The sequence below is a fragment of the Cyprinus carpio genome, chromosome A15 (genome assembly GCF_018340385.1).
Source record: "Cyprinus carpio isolate SPL01 chromosome A15, ASM1834038v1, whole genome shotgun sequence".
NCBI classification, from domain to species: Eukaryota; Metazoa; Chordata; class Actinopteri; order Cypriniformes; family Cyprinidae; genus Cyprinus; species Cyprinus carpio.
The window spans coordinates 18,634,412-18,651,911 of NC_056586.1; the positions used below are offsets into that span (position 1 = coordinate 18,634,412).

General features: G+C 38.3%; 2 protein-coding genes across 5 annotated transcripts in view; one reads left to right on the plus strand and one right to left on the minus strand.

The window, feature by feature from the left end:
• Positions 1 to 17,500, minus strand: part of LOC109094618 (neurofibromin) — a 68,909-nt gene that overhangs the window by 34,333 nt on the left and 17,076 nt on the right. For all 4 annotated transcript variants that reach the window (XM_042771342.1, XM_042771345.1, XM_042771344.1 and 1 more), the window contains 15 exons: positions 17,117 to 17,256; positions 16,798 to 16,920; positions 14,156 to 14,239; positions 13,934 to 14,050; positions 13,671 to 13,852; positions 13,387 to 13,598; positions 12,645 to 12,806; positions 12,430 to 12,533; positions 11,727 to 11,862; positions 10,046 to 10,108; positions 7,825 to 7,983; positions 7,559 to 7,656; positions 7,074 to 7,220; positions 6,724 to 6,870; positions 6,209 to 6,319 (listed from right to left, as the gene is read on the minus strand). In XM_042771342.1, the coding sequence (XP_042627276.1) occupies positions 6,209 to 6,319; positions 6,724 to 6,870; positions 7,074 to 7,220; positions 7,559 to 7,656; positions 7,825 to 7,983; positions 10,046 to 10,108; positions 11,727 to 11,862; positions 12,430 to 12,533; positions 12,645 to 12,806; positions 13,387 to 13,598; positions 13,671 to 13,852; positions 13,934 to 14,050; positions 14,156 to 14,239; positions 16,798 to 16,920; positions 17,117 to 17,256 (1,985 nt within the window). The remainder of the gene's footprint in view (positions 1 to 6,208; positions 6,320 to 6,723; positions 6,871 to 7,073; positions 7,221 to 7,558; positions 7,657 to 7,824; positions 7,984 to 10,045; positions 10,109 to 11,726; positions 11,863 to 12,429; positions 12,534 to 12,644; positions 12,807 to 13,386; positions 13,599 to 13,670; positions 13,853 to 13,933; positions 14,051 to 14,155; positions 14,240 to 16,797; positions 16,921 to 17,116; positions 17,257 to 17,500) is intronic.
• On the plus strand, positions 2,057 to 6,012 carry LOC122147723 (histidine-rich glycoprotein-like). Its single transcript, XM_042771347.1, has 2 exons — positions 2,057 to 2,194; positions 4,561 to 6,012. The coding sequence occupies exon 2, from the start codon at positions 4,575 to 4,577 to the stop codon at positions 5,361 to 5,363; it is 789 nt and encodes a 262-aa protein (XP_042627281.1). The 5' UTR covers positions 2,057 to 2,194; positions 4,561 to 4,574; the 3' UTR covers positions 5,364 to 6,012.

A 17,500-nucleotide genomic window follows, 5' to 3' on the forward strand; every position in this document is an offset into this window, starting at 1 on the left:
TCCCTGTTCTTAATTGGCCAGCAAACTCGCCTGACCTTAACCCCATAGAAAATCTATGGGGTATTGGGAAGAGGAAGATGCGATATGCCAGACCCAACAATGCAGAAGAGCTGAAGGCCACTATCAGAGCAACCTGGGCACTCATAACACCATATCTAATCCACATACTTCAGGGTTTTTCCTACATTGAATTTTTTTTGGCGGCCGCCAAAACGATTTTTTGTCCCGCCAAAGTCTTATTTGATTTGTAATTGGGTTTTGTGAGTGAAGCAGGCTACAGACGGAGTGACGGAGAGAACGAGCACAGCGCCCCTCCCCCGCGCGCGCACGCTCCGGGCCCTATTTTAACGATCTAAACGCAAAGTGTAAAGCGCACGGTGCAGGTGCACCCAGGGTGGGTCCAAATCCACTTTTGCTATTTTAACGACGGAATAACGGTTGGCGCGCCCGGGCGCATGGTCTAAACGGGTTTTCCCCATTCTCTTAATGAGTAATGGGTGTTTTTTGGGCGTAATGTGCAATAAATTAATCAGAGTCTCATCTTCCAACGCAGAGCCGGATGCGCTCGTGCCATGACGGATTTGCTATGTACACGGCGGAATTTGGCAAGCGCAAAGACATAACGCGTCTCCGAGATGAAAAGGAGCTGCTCGTGTGCGAGCAAATAGATAGCCTAATTCTGATACATGTGATGACTATCCATTATGACATGTAGCCAATCTAAAATATAAAACACTAAAAAAAATCCTTAAACATTTCAATACTTTAATTTTTAATATTTGGCATGTTTGTGTGCTGCTGTGCGTACCTGTGTTTAATAAGCAGCGTGTACTAACAGGCTCTTTAAATAACAAAGAAAAAACATCGCGCCAGACTTTAGACCAGGTTTGAGTTGGTCTATGGCGCAGTCTATTTTTAGCTCCTTAAAATAGCAATGAGCCTGAACACACCTCTTTTTTAGACCAGCACGCCCATGGGCGCACAAATGCATTTGCTAATTAAACGACGTGGCACTGGACGGGAAAATGCGAACGGCGCCGGACTGAAACTAACAAACACACTTGCGCTGCGCCTTGCGTCGCATTGCGGCGGGTGTATGATAGGGCCCTCCGTCTTCAGTTCTGTCTTTGCTCTCTCCCACACATCAAAATCAACTGATCCTAAAGGTCGGAAGAAAAAAAAATTGCCTTATCTTCTCTTACAACTTGTGACAAGCATTCCGCACATGCAGCTGACATAACTTTAAATAAACGCAAAAAATACCTTGGTATCGATGATGTTTACATGTAAAATAAGTTTTAATCGCTTTCTTTTACTATCTAGCCTGACAGTGATCGTTTTTTCATGAATAAATAGGATAAGAAAAAAAATCACAAATTGTTTCTTATTGTATTTCTGTTTCTTATTGTATTTATTTAAAATTGAACATTTATTGTCAATATTGGGCTTGCAGATCATGTGGGTACTAGGGTACTCTTTGCTGTGTGTGGATGACCATGTCGGTCAGTCACCACCGAAGACCAATTCTGACCCAGGAAAAACCCTGAGACTGATCGACTCCATGCCACACCGCATTGCTGCAGTAATTCAGGCAAAAGGAGCCCCAACTAAGTATTGAGTGCTGTACATGCTCATACTTCTAATTTTTATACTTTTTAGTTGGCCAAGATTTCTAAAAATCATTTCTTAGTATTGGTCTTAATTTATATTCTAATTTTCTGAGATACAGAATTTGGGATTTTTCTTAGTTGTCAGTTATAATCACAAAAATTAAAAGAAATAAACATTTGAAATATATCAGTCTGTGTGTAATGAATGAATATAATATACAAGTTTCACTTTTTGAATGAAATTAATGAAATAAATCAACTTTTTGATGATATTCTAATTATATGACCAGCACCTGTATATAGAAAGTCAAAATATCTTATTTGGTGTTCTACAGAAGAAAGTCAGTCAAACAGGTTTGGAAAGACATGAACGTGAGTAAATAATGACAGAAGTTTCCCTTTTGGGTGAACTCTCTCTTATTATGAATGCATTCAGTTCTATCCTCCAGTAACAACACACCTCTGCCTCTTGCAAGGGTATTGGTTTAATGTGTAATAGTCAAATAAAAGGCATCATATCACACCGGCATTCACAACCGCATCCTTCTAGAGAACTGGCAAAGAACGATCATCCATTGCAAACGGTAAATATGACTATTTTATATAAAGAAGTTGTTTTGTTTTTTTAGGATGATGTGTCTTATTTATAAAATGTCTTATTTATTTATTTAAAAAAAAAAAAAACCTTACTATTAGGGGTGTGCAGCGGAGCCAGTATTTGTCTCTGTAACAATTACAAAATTATTTGTATCTGTATTCGGATAAAACTTGAAGTTTTATCCGAATACTTGAACCAGACATTCATATAGGTACTTGAAAAGATTGTAATCTATGGTTTATAGCCTACCTTCTAACAGTCGGAGCCGATACCCTTGTATAGGCAGTATGTAGTGCAAGATGTAGTGCAGTTGAGCTTCGGGCCATGCGAGTTTGAGTTCCAGCTCGGAGACCTTTTGTGATCTGATAAATAAATATCTTTTAATTAAAACAGTAAGGGTTCCCACTAGAGCTGCACGATTCTGGATAAATTGAGAATCACAATTTCTTTGGTCTCAAATAGAGATCATGATTCTCCCACGATTCTGAACTAAATAAAATAATGTGTGACAAAATATTATTGCTGCAGTTTATTTAAAAGTGTCTAATTCATTTGAATTAATTATTAAACATTTTAATATACACTACAGTCAAACGTTTTTGAACAGCAAGAATTTTTGTTTTTTAAATAATTCTCTTCTGCTCACCAAGCCTACATTTATTTTATCCAAAATACAGCAAAAGTAGTAATATTGTGAAATATTTTTACCATTTAAAATAACTGCTTTCTATATGAATATATTTTAGAATGTAATTTATTCCTGTGATCAAAGCTGAATTTTCAGCAGCCATTACTCCAGTCTTCAGAAATCATTCTAATATGATGATTTGCTGTTCAAGAAACATTTTTTTTTATTATTATTACTATTATCATCATTTAAAACACTTTAGTTCACTTTATATAGCAAGGATCCTTTAAACTGATCAAAAATAAAGACATTTATAATACTGTGTAGTTGAAAAGACAGTTTTGTAAAGATGTTTCTTAACCAAAAATTGTAACTGCTCTCTCTGTGTCAGCAGCAGTGCGAACACAGATTTGAATGATCCGGTAAGACTTTGTCAAAGGTTTAATAGACTGGGTGAATCATTGTCATTTAGAAATGAGATCGAGAGGGTGTCTGAATCGTGACTGTGATCTTTTAACAATTAATCATGCAGCTCTAGTTCCCACGCATTTTGGAAATATGGAAATTGATTTAAGTAATTTCCAGGAAATGCATGGAAAAAGGCAACTGCAACACTGCTATTTTATTTGCGCTTATTTCATTCATAGAGTTTACACTCGTTTACTTCACACTTGATATTGTGTAGTAATTTTAGAGGTTTATGTAAAATAACATGCTTTCCTTTGGCTCACCGGTTCCTGAATATCCTGCAAAATTATGGAAAATTACTTAAGTAACACTCAGGCCTTAGAAAATTACAGTAAAAAAAAAATATGGTAAAAAGAGAATAGTTTATGGAAAAATATTTGTGTTTCGACTATTTGCCCTATTCAGTGTTCTAAAATATAAAATTAATAATTTCTAAAAAAAAAAAAAATGTATCATACAAGCAGAGAGATTTCATGACAAATGTTAAGTGACCATTTGAACATGACTGAATTAATTCAAGGCGCACATTTTCATTAAACAGAACTCTTTAAGCGAGTCTTTTATTGAACTGCACTAAACAAATGTGCATGTGCCACTCAAACTAGCAAAAGATAAATAAGCAAATGTGTAGGCCTAGTAGAAAATGTATATGTATCAAAGTTGATTATTTATGATAAGCTTACTTTTGAAAGAGAGCTGGTTTGATGAGACGGAGACGCGCTGAGACAGCAACGCGGCTGTTTGATTGCCGAAAACGCTTAAATCATTCAAATCATTCGTTAAACACACATCAAAAGTTTTAAATCATTGACATTGAAATTTACACAAATAGTAGAACATGTATGATGTAGTATTTTAGCTGATATTACTCTTGCCAAGCTCTGGTTTCTGACAGATGCACAGAGGAGCAATACCGGTCGATTGATTTGGGCTCATTTTATTCATAAAGTCTTCAGATTCATTCACTTCACACACTCACTGTAGTGACTTTAGCGGTTTATGTGTGTAATATCACACTGATCCCCTGGCTCACCTGTTATCTAGCAAACTCGAGGAGTGACTGTGCCAACCCCAGGCGAATATTATTCAGCAGAATTATACATTTTCCGTTTTGAAGACATTATCCGTGCCTTTCCGAATAAGGTATTCGGCTTCGGGCACACCCCTAATTACTATATAGAATATGATTTTAAAAACAATTAATAATCAAAAAGGAACACTATAATTTTATTTTGTTGTTTGCCCCATTTAAATAGTGAGAGACCTGAATATGGCTTCCAAACCTCAGATACTACTACTGCTAGTGGCTGTAATGATTACAAGCTATGTTGCCGCCAGCACGACCACAAGCATGACCGCCAGCACGACCACAAGCATGACCGCCAGCACGACCACAAGCATGACCGCCAGCACGACCACAAGCATGCCCCCCAGCATGACCGCCAGCACGACCACAAGCATGACCGCCAGCACGACCACAAGCATGCCCCCCAGCACGACCACAAGCATGACCGCCAGCACGACCACAAGCATGACCGCCAGCACGACCACAAGCATGACCGCCAGCCACGACCACAAGCATGACCGCCAGCACGACCACAAGCATGACCGCCAGCACGACCACAAGCATGACCGCCAGCACGACCACAAGCATGACCGCCAGCACGACCACAAGCATGCCCCCCAGCACGACCACAAGCACGACCGCCAGCACGACCACAAGCACGCCCCCCAGCACGACCACAAGCATGCCCCCCAGCACGACCACAAGCACGACCGCCAGCACGACCACAAGCATGCCCCCCAGCACGACCACAAGCACGACCGCCAGCACGACCACAAGCATGCCCCCCAGCACGACCACAATCATTCCCCCTATCACGACCACAAGCACGACCGCCAGCACGACCACAAACACGAACGCCAGCACAACCGCCAGCACGACCACAAGCACGACCAACAGCACGACCGCCAGCATGACCACAAGCACGACCGCCAGCATGACCACAAACACGAACGCCAGCACGACCACAAGCACGACCAACAGCACGACCTCTAGCATGCCCCCCAGCAAGACCGCCAGCACGACCACAAGCATGCCCCCCAGCATGACCACCAGCACGACCTCTAGCATGCCCCCCAGCAAGACCGCCAGCACGACCGTCAGGACTTTTATAACTGCAGGCTCCAATGTTACTGCCATCAACTGCTCAACTAATGGCACAACCAACTGCACAAACCACAATATGACCAATGGCACAACCACCAGCACAGCCACCAGAACCACAATCGTCAGCAAAAACCCCAGTATTTCTTCTGCATCAACTCTTTCACCTATGGGGATTGTGGGACTGTCTGGACTTTTGATCTATATTGTCACCTCCACTGCCGTTATTAATCTCTTCCACCAGATGTGATCAACAACTCCATTTGACAAACCGCCTATGTTTGACAAAAAGCTAAAACACAGATTACTGATTTTTCTTTTTTTGCTCAAACACTACAAAAAAAAAAACAAGAAAAATATATGCATGATTGTATATACACAAAAAAAAGTTACTTATTTAATTAGTTAGACATCACTGATATTTCTAAATTACCTCACAAATGCAGAATGGTTAAGGATGTAGAAGTCATACATAGCGATGTATATAATGTCATATAATGATGTACTATGTGACACGTAATAAACTAATAATGAAAACACACTGCTGCTATTCTGTAAATTTATGCAAACTTATTAGAGACAAATGCAAATATGACTTGTGTAAACATTACAGAGAAAAAACATTATGAACCGGATACAGCAGTAAAACAGAACACGCAGCTCAAAAGTTACAACACAAATAGCAACAGGCCAGGTATCACAACAAAGCAGCATGACTCAGAAAAAAAAGCTCTTACCTGCGTGCTATGTAGTAAAAGACAGGATTGCCATTCTTAGATGTGCCTGCTTGGTAAAAGATGTTTAGGGTCTTTAAAGCTTTAAATTCCTCCTTCTCATGGACTTGATGCCTGAAAAATAAAAAATAAATATTAAAAGATTTTTCTCTCAAGATTATAACTTAAGACTGCTAATTAATTAAATTCTAAATTACATACCATATTTTCTGAAAAGAATTTTTTTTTTTTGATGCAAGTCACACCAAGTCAAAACATTTTGTTGTTTAATAATGAAAAAAAAAAAAAAGCTGATTTTAAGGTGAGATAAAAACTGAAACCCACAAGAAAAGAAATTTCTGTACGAATTCACAGACCAGTATTTTCTAAGAATTTTCTAAAAGTGACAAAGGAGTAAAATAACACATACTCAACAAAAACAACAAATGATGAGACATGAGTAAAGATTTGGGAAGAGAAACAAGAGATTCTATGTGCAATCTTCTAATATTATATGTGGCAAAGGCAAGAACAGTAACCTTGTCATAAACTCCTCAAACTTTGAGCTGGTGAGGTTGAGGCTGGACCAGTGCGTGTCAGCTACTGGCTTATGTTCAGGGGGGCCCAGGTACGCCAGGAGGGTGGCCATCTTGTCAAATGGTCTGCGACCCACTGCCTTGTGGTCCCTATGGTTTAAAGTTTGATTACAAGATTTGTTAAAACAGTATACATTACATATTTTCCATGCACGAAACTCTTTTACGCTTACCACAGAAAAAGGAAAAAGACTGTATCTAGATGGGTTAGTTACTGAAAAACTCCAAGCATGCAGACCTTGTATACCTTGCAAATGACTTGACATTATTTGTATATCGAGACACTATTTTACCTGTTGCTGGACAGGTATTGGCCGATTCTTTCCTGGTTGTTCCACAACAGACGGTGCAGGGCGAGCACATTGCCGTCACTGATGAAAGACAGACTGTGGTTCACAGAGTCACTTGGCGGAGAATCAGATGCAATATCCAAGAAGAATCTGACAAAAAAAATAAACTAGGCATTATGAAGCACAAGGTTCATAAAGTTTCTGAGAAGCAGATGGGTTCAAAACATTGTTTCAAGACTTGATAAAATCACAATGGCCATTTAGTCTATATCTTTAAGTTTTAAAGACACATATATATACTTGCATACCCCTAAAGCATGGCCAAAGTTACTTTTAACAAATATACTCATTTAAAACTTAGGTTTCTCTTTCAGGTTAAATAATCAAAAATATTTTGATGTGATGAACATCTGGCACAAATCAAGAATCTCCAATAGAGAGAAAGAAAAACAATCTTATATGCGAGAATCAATCAAATACAAACATACCTTCTGGCTGCATCAAAGTTGCTTTTGACAAAATCATTAAAGGGTCGCATATGCTCTTCTTTTGTGAAAAGGACATGATTAGCAATGCTCTGGAGTACCTAAAAAAAGAAAAGACAAATTTTGCTATTAAGTGGGGCCTAGGGTTGGGCCTGGGAGGTATAAATAATAATTTCATCTTGCCAGTTAGTCAACATACTTCACCACAGATGATGGAAATAGAAGACATGTAAAATATCTAAGAACATGGCATTACTTTACTGACTTACCTTAGACATTAGCTTGAGGCCACGCTCGATGCGAGGTGGAGGTTTCTTGTCTAGGATGCCTGCCTCATATGGTGATACAATAGCTGGGTTAATGAAGCGCAAGAACATGGCACTTCCTACTGCACCGATACTGTTCTGAGGAAACCGCTGACTGACCACCTGCACAAATGGATGGAGGGAAACAAGAGGAAAGAGCGTTGAGTGCTGGAAGCATGCAATATAAGTAAATGACAGGCAAAAGTCAAATTATTTCTGATATATCGTTGCCATCATGATATTATAACTGAATACTAACATAAATTTCATACATTTTAATAGGTTTAAAATTTAGAAAAGGATATTATGAGGAAAGAAACTACGTGAATGGCAGAAGGGAAAAATAATTGATAAATGTGTTTCATGTCAGCAAAAACAGGCTCTACAAGAAAGTAAGCAAACAAGAGTCATGGGACTTGAAACATACAGTGTTTGCACAGAACAAACTAATATTCAAATGTCAGAATTGTATGATGGTAAGGATGCAAACTGATTATCAACCATTAAAATGTAATGTACACACACAGTACTAATAAACATTACCACACTAAAACATAATAAAGTCCGTTACTAACCAAAATAAATGTTTGTAGAACAGAATGGGACAATGCATAGACACACCCTAAAATAATATTCAAGGCAATGTGTGGCAACAATTGCAATACTCCAATAATTGATTTTTCCACCAATACATATATTATCCAGCATGCATATGCACCAATGGTTTCTGAAATTGAAAACATGCACAACCATTGTTTTGAAGACGACCCATAAAGCACATGACAAGCCAGAGTAACGCCAACATGTTCATTAGATCATATTTATAGCATGCAAATCACTTAAAGGGATATATTCCCTTTCTGAAAATTTTCCCAAAATGAAAATTTTGTCATTAATCACTTACCCCCATGTCGTTCCAAACCCGTGAAAACTCCGTTCATCTTCGGAACACAATTTAAGAAATTTTGGATGAAAACCGGGAGGCCTGTGACTGTCCCATAGACTGCCAAATAAATAACAGTGTCAAGGTCCATAAAAGGTATGAAAGTCGTTGTCAGAATACTCCATCTGCCATCAGATGTGCGATCTGGGTTATATGAAGCGACAGGAACACTTTTGTAAGCAAAGAAAACAAAAATAACGACTTTATTCAACAATTCCTTTGTCAACAGTCTCCTCTGTGTCTCTCCATATCACCGTATGCTGTGTATGCTCTTCTGTATCATCCACGCCAAAATAAATCTCATTTTACTTTCAAATCAAAGCTAAGTACACACAGAAACAGCGCATCCTTGTGGCGTGGATGATACAGAAGAGCATACAGTGATATGTTGAATAAAGTCATTATTTTTGTTTTCTTCACTTACAAAAAGAGTCCCCTTGCATCATATAACCCAGACGGCATGACTTTCATACCTTTTATGGACCTTGACACTGTTATTTATTTGGCAGTCTATGGTACAGTCACAGGCCTCCAGGTTTCCATCCAAAATATCTTAAATTGTGTTCCGAAGACGAACGGAGCTTTTACGGGTTTGGAACGACTTGGGGGTAAGTGATTAAAGACAAAATTTTCATTTTGGGGTGGAGTATCCCTTTAACACCTTCATTAAAAGCTTTCCAAGAAAGACAAGACTCTTCCAGGAGCCAAAATACAGATTCATAATGTTTTCTAATTTAATCTCAGAAGCGTTTCAAGTTTATAGACTCTCAGAAGGTAGACCTAGTCAGTACCAGGCTCAAGGTCTGCATATTTGAGCATACACTGTCTTCATGTTAGAACAGACCTTAAACCCACACAAAGAAAGTCTTCTGCTTTACTGCAAGGCACAGAAAAGCTGAACTGATCCGAACTGCCCGCCACCACTGATCCAGTCCACAACAGTCGAAATCCAAAGCAGTAAAATTATTTTGTTTATTTAGCTGCTCGTTTTCCACACTATGTTGTCTTAAAGATGGAGATGTCTTTGTAAGATAACCATACATATTGCAAACAACACTGTTTACACACAGGTGCTTCTGAACATGTTCTGGCGAAAAACAAAATCCAAAAACATGAAGAAAAAAATTCAATTAAAAAAAAACAAACAAATAAACCAAAAAACATATTGCATTTATGGTATGATTAAACCCAAACTAATAATAAATGGTAGCTAAAGAAAAAATAAAATGCTAAAACACTTACGGATTTTTTGTTTTCCTTTTTTTCTTTAACAGTGGCTTTATTCAGAAGGGAGTGGCAAGTAGCCTACAGGGCAGAGATGAGCACAGAGAGGTCACAGCAGCTACACAACTGCACTCAGCACAGCCACAGTGCATACAAACACAATGAAGGAGCAGACAACACAACCACTGCCTTCCTAAGAGCTGATCTATGAACAATTTCATTCATGTTTATTTCAGTGATTAAGAAACACCAGCTGAAGCTCTCCAAGCTGAATGTAAAGCAAAAGCAGTGAAGATGCTACAGTGGAGAAGAGAGAAGAGAGAGAGCTCTCAGCCCAAGCAAACAAAGTGTGAAATATTACGTGTGTAAAGATATTAGCGATAAGTTAATGCTAGCTGCAAGAAATTAAAGACCAGAATATGTGCGTTGCATGTAGGAGTATGCAAGTGGACCATGCAGAAGACAGAAGGTAGTGTGTAGCAGAACTGATGGTCGTACATTTTTTTTTTCAATCTGTTTTCCCAGAAAGGAAAGACTGTGTTTAAATGCGTGTATCTACTAAACGGAATATTTTAACAGTCCACTAGCAATGACCTCAAAGCTATCTATATGCAAAAAAACTATCATTTCAATTTCATGGGACTTAATAAGCCAAACATCACAACACAGTCCTCGTGATTACAAACAAGACAAGAAAGGCCATGAAAGGAAACAACAAGAAAACAAAACTACATGTAATTAAGAAAGAAGAAAATAAAAGGTGTTTAGTCATTCAAAAACAACTTTGTGTATCACCGTCCACAAGATGGTGCCCTTGACAGAGTGCAGTCACATCACAGACGTGAGAAAGACAGTTGATGCTTTCAAATGAGAACTTGGTACTTTTGTTTCACTAAAAAGATACATTACCAACTACATAAACACATCCTTCAATTTCTTTCAATTTCGAGTCATAATGGAAAGGAACAAAATAAATTGTTTTTGTACACTCAGGTGGAAGTGATTTTAACTGTGAGCTGAATACACTGTTAACATTATATAAATGTAACAAACCCCATGCGTTTTATATATATATATATATATATATATATATATATATATATATATATATATATATATATATATATATATATATATATATATATATATATATACAGTTTATTGCAGCTAGGAGAATGTGATTCGTCCCTGCTCAAGACATATAAACTTTCGCAATACAGCTTCAAGCACTATCAAAATAGTTTCCAGACCAAACTGATTTTTTGTTGTCATTTTCGGATACATTAAACTTTAATGGGGATACTGGAAGTATGAAGGACTACCATTTTGCCATCCAAACACATTTTAAACAAATTTTATGATAACAGTAACATTTTAAACATTTTTACACATCCCTTTTGGGTTTATTATAATAGCGACATAAAAAGAACATATAATAACCTTCTGAATGTATCTGAAGTGTGTATCTAAAGGAAATGGGGGCATTTAAACTGTCTGATATATTTGTACACAGACAGACAGAGGTGAGCAGTGGCGTGAGAGAGGATAAGAGCAGGTTCTCACTTAAAAACTGACCAAAAGACTCACAAGCAAAAAATAAAGCAACAAATGAAATCATCAATACAATCAATCAAAAGATGCAAAAAAACTAAAAAAAAAAGCATAAATAAAAGCAGCCGCAGCCTGGCAGTAAACGTACCTGATAGAGACAGTGGCACACACTGCGCAGCTGTGGAGGAAACTCGTTTGAAGAGTTGATGATGGCCAGGAAGAAGCGGTCTGTGATCTGCAGCAAGTTCTTCTGGTTCTCCTCCAGGTTCTCTGCTGGTTCGAGCCTAAAGAGGAGACAAGACAAATTAAACATTTCAGCAGAATGACACTGATAGAAACCCTTATGTACTTTGAATAGTGTTCAAATGTACATCATGGAGAAATTATTTAAAGGGGTCATCGTACACAACCACCCTACAAGGATAAAAACCCAATTCACTCCTTTTTTTTTTTTTTAAAATCCCCAAAAAAACTAAACAGTCTCAATTATCAAGCCGTTTGGATTTTCTGAGCAGTATGGCGCTGCTCACGACCACTGACGGACTGTCCCGTATTAGCATATTTCCGCCCTCATGAGATGGGTGGAGTGAGTGGTAGCTCATTATCATTTAAAGAGACATGCACCAAAACGGGTCGCTGTGAACAGAGCTGTTTTTGACAAGGTAAAAATTGTGTTGTTTTATACGACAATTAAAAAAATTTAACCAAAGTATGTTGCAGACATTTCATGAAGATCCTAAAGAATCATACCAACTTGTGGAAAAGGGGCATGTGATTTCCCCTTCAAAGGTGAAGTAAAAGCTAGACCTGACTAAACAGTGTTAGCAATGAGTTTAACTAGGTAAACTTGCCTGGTAGGGTCTACTTCAAAACTGATTTGCTGCCACTCTGGCGTGGTGATGATTCCTCTCAACAGCGGCTCCAAAAGCTTCTGCAGATATGCAGCACCATACACCTGCAAACACATAGTCAGATCTGAAGTGCATATACACTACTGTTCAAAAGTCTGCGGTCTGATTCCACATCATAAACTAAATATGCTATGACTGACATAGTTTCATGTTACCTTAAAGCAAAAGGTCATAATCTTGCTGGCTAGGCTGTTTCCTCTGAAGAGGGTCTGCATAGAGTCGGCCAGCTCTACCTCTTTTGAGAACATGTTCCATAGCAGCTGATACAGCAGATGGCGAGAGTCGAACAATGTCACCAACACCCTGGCCAACTCATCCTGAAAACCATCAGAACACTGAGCACAACAGCTCTCTAATGACCAACTATACACCTAATGCTTCACTCTCTGAGCTAAACAGAGTTAAATAGATAGTTAGAAATATGTATGATTGCCTTTCTTCTGTGAATTTTTGAAGAATGCTGGAAACATTGGACCCCATTGACTTCCACTGTATGTACCAAAAAAAAAAAAAACATTTCTCATGGTCCACAGAAGAAAGTAAGTCATACAGTTTTGTAACAACATGAGGTTGATTAAATTATGACAAAATTAGAATTTTTGGATGAACTATACCTTTAAGGCCTGTTCATAATGCCATGAAAAAACTTTTTTTTTGCATCAAAAACAATCCACATCAAATTTTCATTATTGTGTGAAAAATATCTTGATATTTTTTAATGAATCGTTTAGCATCTACATCTAGCCTCTGAGTAAAAAAAAAAGAAAAAAAAAAAGATTCTGAATATGAAAGAGTTTGCTTTAAACCTTTTCATGCATATTTGTAAACAGACGATAGCTCTATTTAATTGTTCTTATTTTATCAAACTGTTAAAGCTAAGTTATTAATATCTCTCACCCATTGAGAGCAGGGGACCACATTGGCCAGTGCCATGGCTATGGGCAGCTCGCCCTGGTCTCCCATCATGGTGACCAGCTCGACGAGTCTCTCAAAGCGGTCTGCAAGCACCGTCTCCGCGAGCGTGTCGAACTCAGTCCCTTGCTGAAGGATCTTAGTGAGCACCTCCATGAACGTAGCTCGAGTCTGCAGGTCCTTATGGTACCCTAGACCTGTTCAAAGACATCAGCATCACTTTCTTCTGAAGTACAATAAGAATCCATGACGATGTCAGTGTTTCTCACCTATGGAGTGCATGAGGCCGCTGTCCACATTAGCATTGAGCAGATTAGACATGGCCAGCACAGTACAGTGTCGCAGAGATGCCAGTCGTCTGGACATCCCACGTTTCCGGCCTGCCACCTGCTGGCCGTCTTCCTCGACCTCGCTGCAGTCATTCAGCAGGTTCATGAACAGCGTAAAGTATCTAAAGGAGGAAGAGAATGGATTACGGACTGAAAAACAGATCTTGAAAGACAAAACAAAAGAGTTGGATGAAGGATCCTACTTTAGGAAGAGCTGAGACTTGGCCTCCATCAGCTCAACGCCATCCCCCTCCTCAGGCTGCAGGGGAAGACCAGCCAACAGAGACACTACTGCCTCCATACTCGCCTGGTCCAGATCCCTGCATGACGTTCACAAAAATACAGCATGAGAAAAGATAAGAAAAGTTGTCAGGCTTTAAGCCACTACACATATAATGAATGGCATGAAACTGCAAAGACAATACCGGGTCAGACATTTGACGTCATCGTCTGCTGCTTGATTAGAGATTCCCATCACCCAGTCTGTGAGGTACTCCACCATTTTATTTCTAAGAAAAGCAGCAAAGTCATATATCTCATGACCTCACAATTCACACAGTCAATCATCATAACAAACTTGCAATTTTGTATATATATATATATATATATATATATATACACACATATATAGACACACACATATATAGAGATGCACCGATTGCAATTTTCTTGGCCAATCCCAATTTCTGTTTTTTGTGTAAGTGTGACCTGCTGATTCTGATTTTCTTTCTAAGAACTATAATTGACAGGATATACAAACAAAAATCTACTTCTTTTAATGCAAAAAAAATTAAATAAAATTTACATAATAAAAGAAATTATTAAACACCTCAATTCTCCCAATCTGGACTAAGTTACAGATGTTCTCTCACTTGAACAATTCTCAAAATAAAGTGCTCTGTGACTGGAAAGAGGTAGAAATAATTAATTGAAAAGGAGTTGCTGTATAACAAAACAGATGTCATTTATCACTATGTTTTTAAATGGTCATTGTTTTCCGCTAACCTTATTAGATGTGTCATCTTTCACATCAAATTCTTACATTGTTTTAATTAATTCAGTTAGAATAGTAAGAATCTGTATAGTTGTTACCACTCAAATGAAATCAGTATCAACAAACTCCATCTTCCCACTGCAGGAAACAGAAGCTGCATCTGAAGTGGCATTAGATGTATTTAAACGGACCGAGGTGCCATTAATGCATTTACACCGCAAAATTGTAAATGCATAAATAATTTTATAAGATGAATGTTTTAAATAATTTTTTGAACATACAAATAAGAAATGTTGGGAAAAATGCAGTGATACTTTTAAATAGGAAAAGAAAGTGAAAGTGACATACAGGCAAGTATGATAACCCATACTCGGAATTCGTGCTCTGCTTTTAACCCATCCAAAGTGCACACACACACACCGTGAACACACACCCGGAGCAGTGGGCAGCCATTTATGCTGCGGCACCCAGGGAGCAGTTGGGGGTTCGGTGCCTTGCTCAAGGGCACCTCAGTCGTGGTATTGAGGGTGGAGAGAGCGCTGTACATTCACTCCCCCCACCTACAATTCCTGCCGGCCCGAGACTCGAACTCACAACCCTTGGATTGCGAGTCCGACTCTCTAACCATTAGGCCACGACTACCCCACATGAAACCAAACCACCAGTAGGTGCCAACTAATTATGTTTAAATGAGTGAATCATTTAGTCATTCATTCAACCGGTCAGTTCAAATGGCTGATTCATTCAGAAATGAGGCAAGGAACCAAATAAGCATATTAGAATAATTTCTGAAGGATCATGCGCCACTGAAGTGAAGACTGGAGTAATGATGCTGAAAATTCAGCTTTGTCATCACAGAAATAAATTACATTTTAAAATATATTCAAAAAGAAACCATTTAATTTAAACTTTAATAATACTTCAGAATATTAATGGTTTTACTGTTTTTATAATCAAATAAATGCAGCCTTGGTATGTTGGCATGGGCCGGTATGAGATTTTGACGGTACGATAACCTTAAGCAGAAATATCACGGTATCACGGTATTGTTGTTACAGCTCTGAAATGTGTTATTTTTAAATGACTGGGAAAAAAAAAAAAAATTTCCCCGCTGGACACAATATATTTTGTTTTTGAGCAACATACAGAATATTAGAAACAGTAGAATTAGTTTATTTTTTTCTTTGATTTTTCTTTGAAGAAAAAAATAAAGACTGACATCTTTATTTAACCTAAATCTATAATTACAGTTATTTAATTTTAGTTATATAATATATATATAGATCATTTATATCATTTCATATCATTTAGTTATATGATAATAATCATACACATAATTTGATTTAATAATAACCCAATTTGAAGCATTTGTGAAATTATACCACGTAAACTTTTCAGAAGACAGTCAGCTCCCCTCAGAAACACATTCATATAAACCCCCAAATCAATATTGAGGATTTTCTTCTAATAGTTCGTGCATCATGAACAGTAAGTGATCTGCCTGCTAAAGTAATTTTCTCTGTGTGTCCATCTTCAGTGTCTCTGGCCTGTGTTAACGGACGTTAACAGACCTCATATTTTCACATAAATGACATTTTGGAAAATGACTGCATTGCAACGCAGTCTGTGCAAGTCCAGAACAGAGAGTTGCATTAAGGCAAAAAACGGCCGGTTGCCAATCGCGTAAAGGCCAAAGTATATTTCAGCTGTCCACACACCATCAGCACTGTTATTTTTGTCATCAAGAGGGCTCGCGGGCAGCCGCACACCCCGTGGTACTGCACATGTGAGCTCATCCGTCCGCGCTCATCTACATTTGAGTATACTTTTGAAAGCTGTGCGCGAGACGGAAAGGAACACTGAATGTGAAGTGTACCCGGGCCTTAAGCTCGGCCATCCTACACACACGTGACTGACCGCTCGCTCGCACGAACAGGAGGAGGAGGGGTCAGAGTTACAGTGTTAAATCGTGGTACACCTTGAAAATGGTAATCGGTCCATGCCTATTGGTAAGCATAAGATACTTCTTTCTAAAACATATAAAAAACTTCAATCTTTTTTGTTTAAGTTTACCTGAATTTCATCTCTTGGCAGAAGGAGAGGTCATCCCTGCGTTCCATCATCACCTCCACAAGCTGGCACAGCTTAGTTTTGATCTGAATGGCATGGACAACGTTCCCTAAAATACGCACATACCTGAGGATGACAGAAAAAGGAAACAGAAAGAAAGAGGGATCATTAAGAAAAACCCTTTAATGGAAAAATAAACTTCTTAATGCTCTTTTTGTTAAAATGCCAACCATCCATGCAAATCCAGTGTTTATATCAACATTTTTTCTATCCTCTTATAAAAAAAGAAAAGAGCATAGGAAAGTGTCAATCAAAGTCTCACCTAACTAGATTGAGCATCATGGTCTCAATGCTGGCTTGACCGAGGTGCTCGGAGCTTCCTTCAGTGTGACTGTCAAGCAGGTTCTTCATGATGGCGATGGTCTGCTCTACAAACAGTGTGTTCGTGTCTGTAATGGGAACCTGAAGAAGAAAATGAGACAAAGTATAAGAACAAAGACACCGGCATAGAATGTTAGCTGATGCTTATGCTTATGAATGTGACGTGATGCTGATAATATGCTATAAAATGAACATTTTATAGTATTTACAAAAGATTCCAGTGTTTAATGCATGTTAGAACATTCTAGATGAAACAGATCACTAAGTGCTGATTGGACGGTATTTAAAGCAACACTATGTGAATGTTGGCGCTCTAGCAGTTAAT

Coding starts and splice junctions, on each gene's coding strand:
- LOC122147723 (XM_042771347.1), top strand. CDS start 4,575: ATGGCTTCCAAACCTCAGATACTACTACTGCTAGTGGCTGTAATGATT.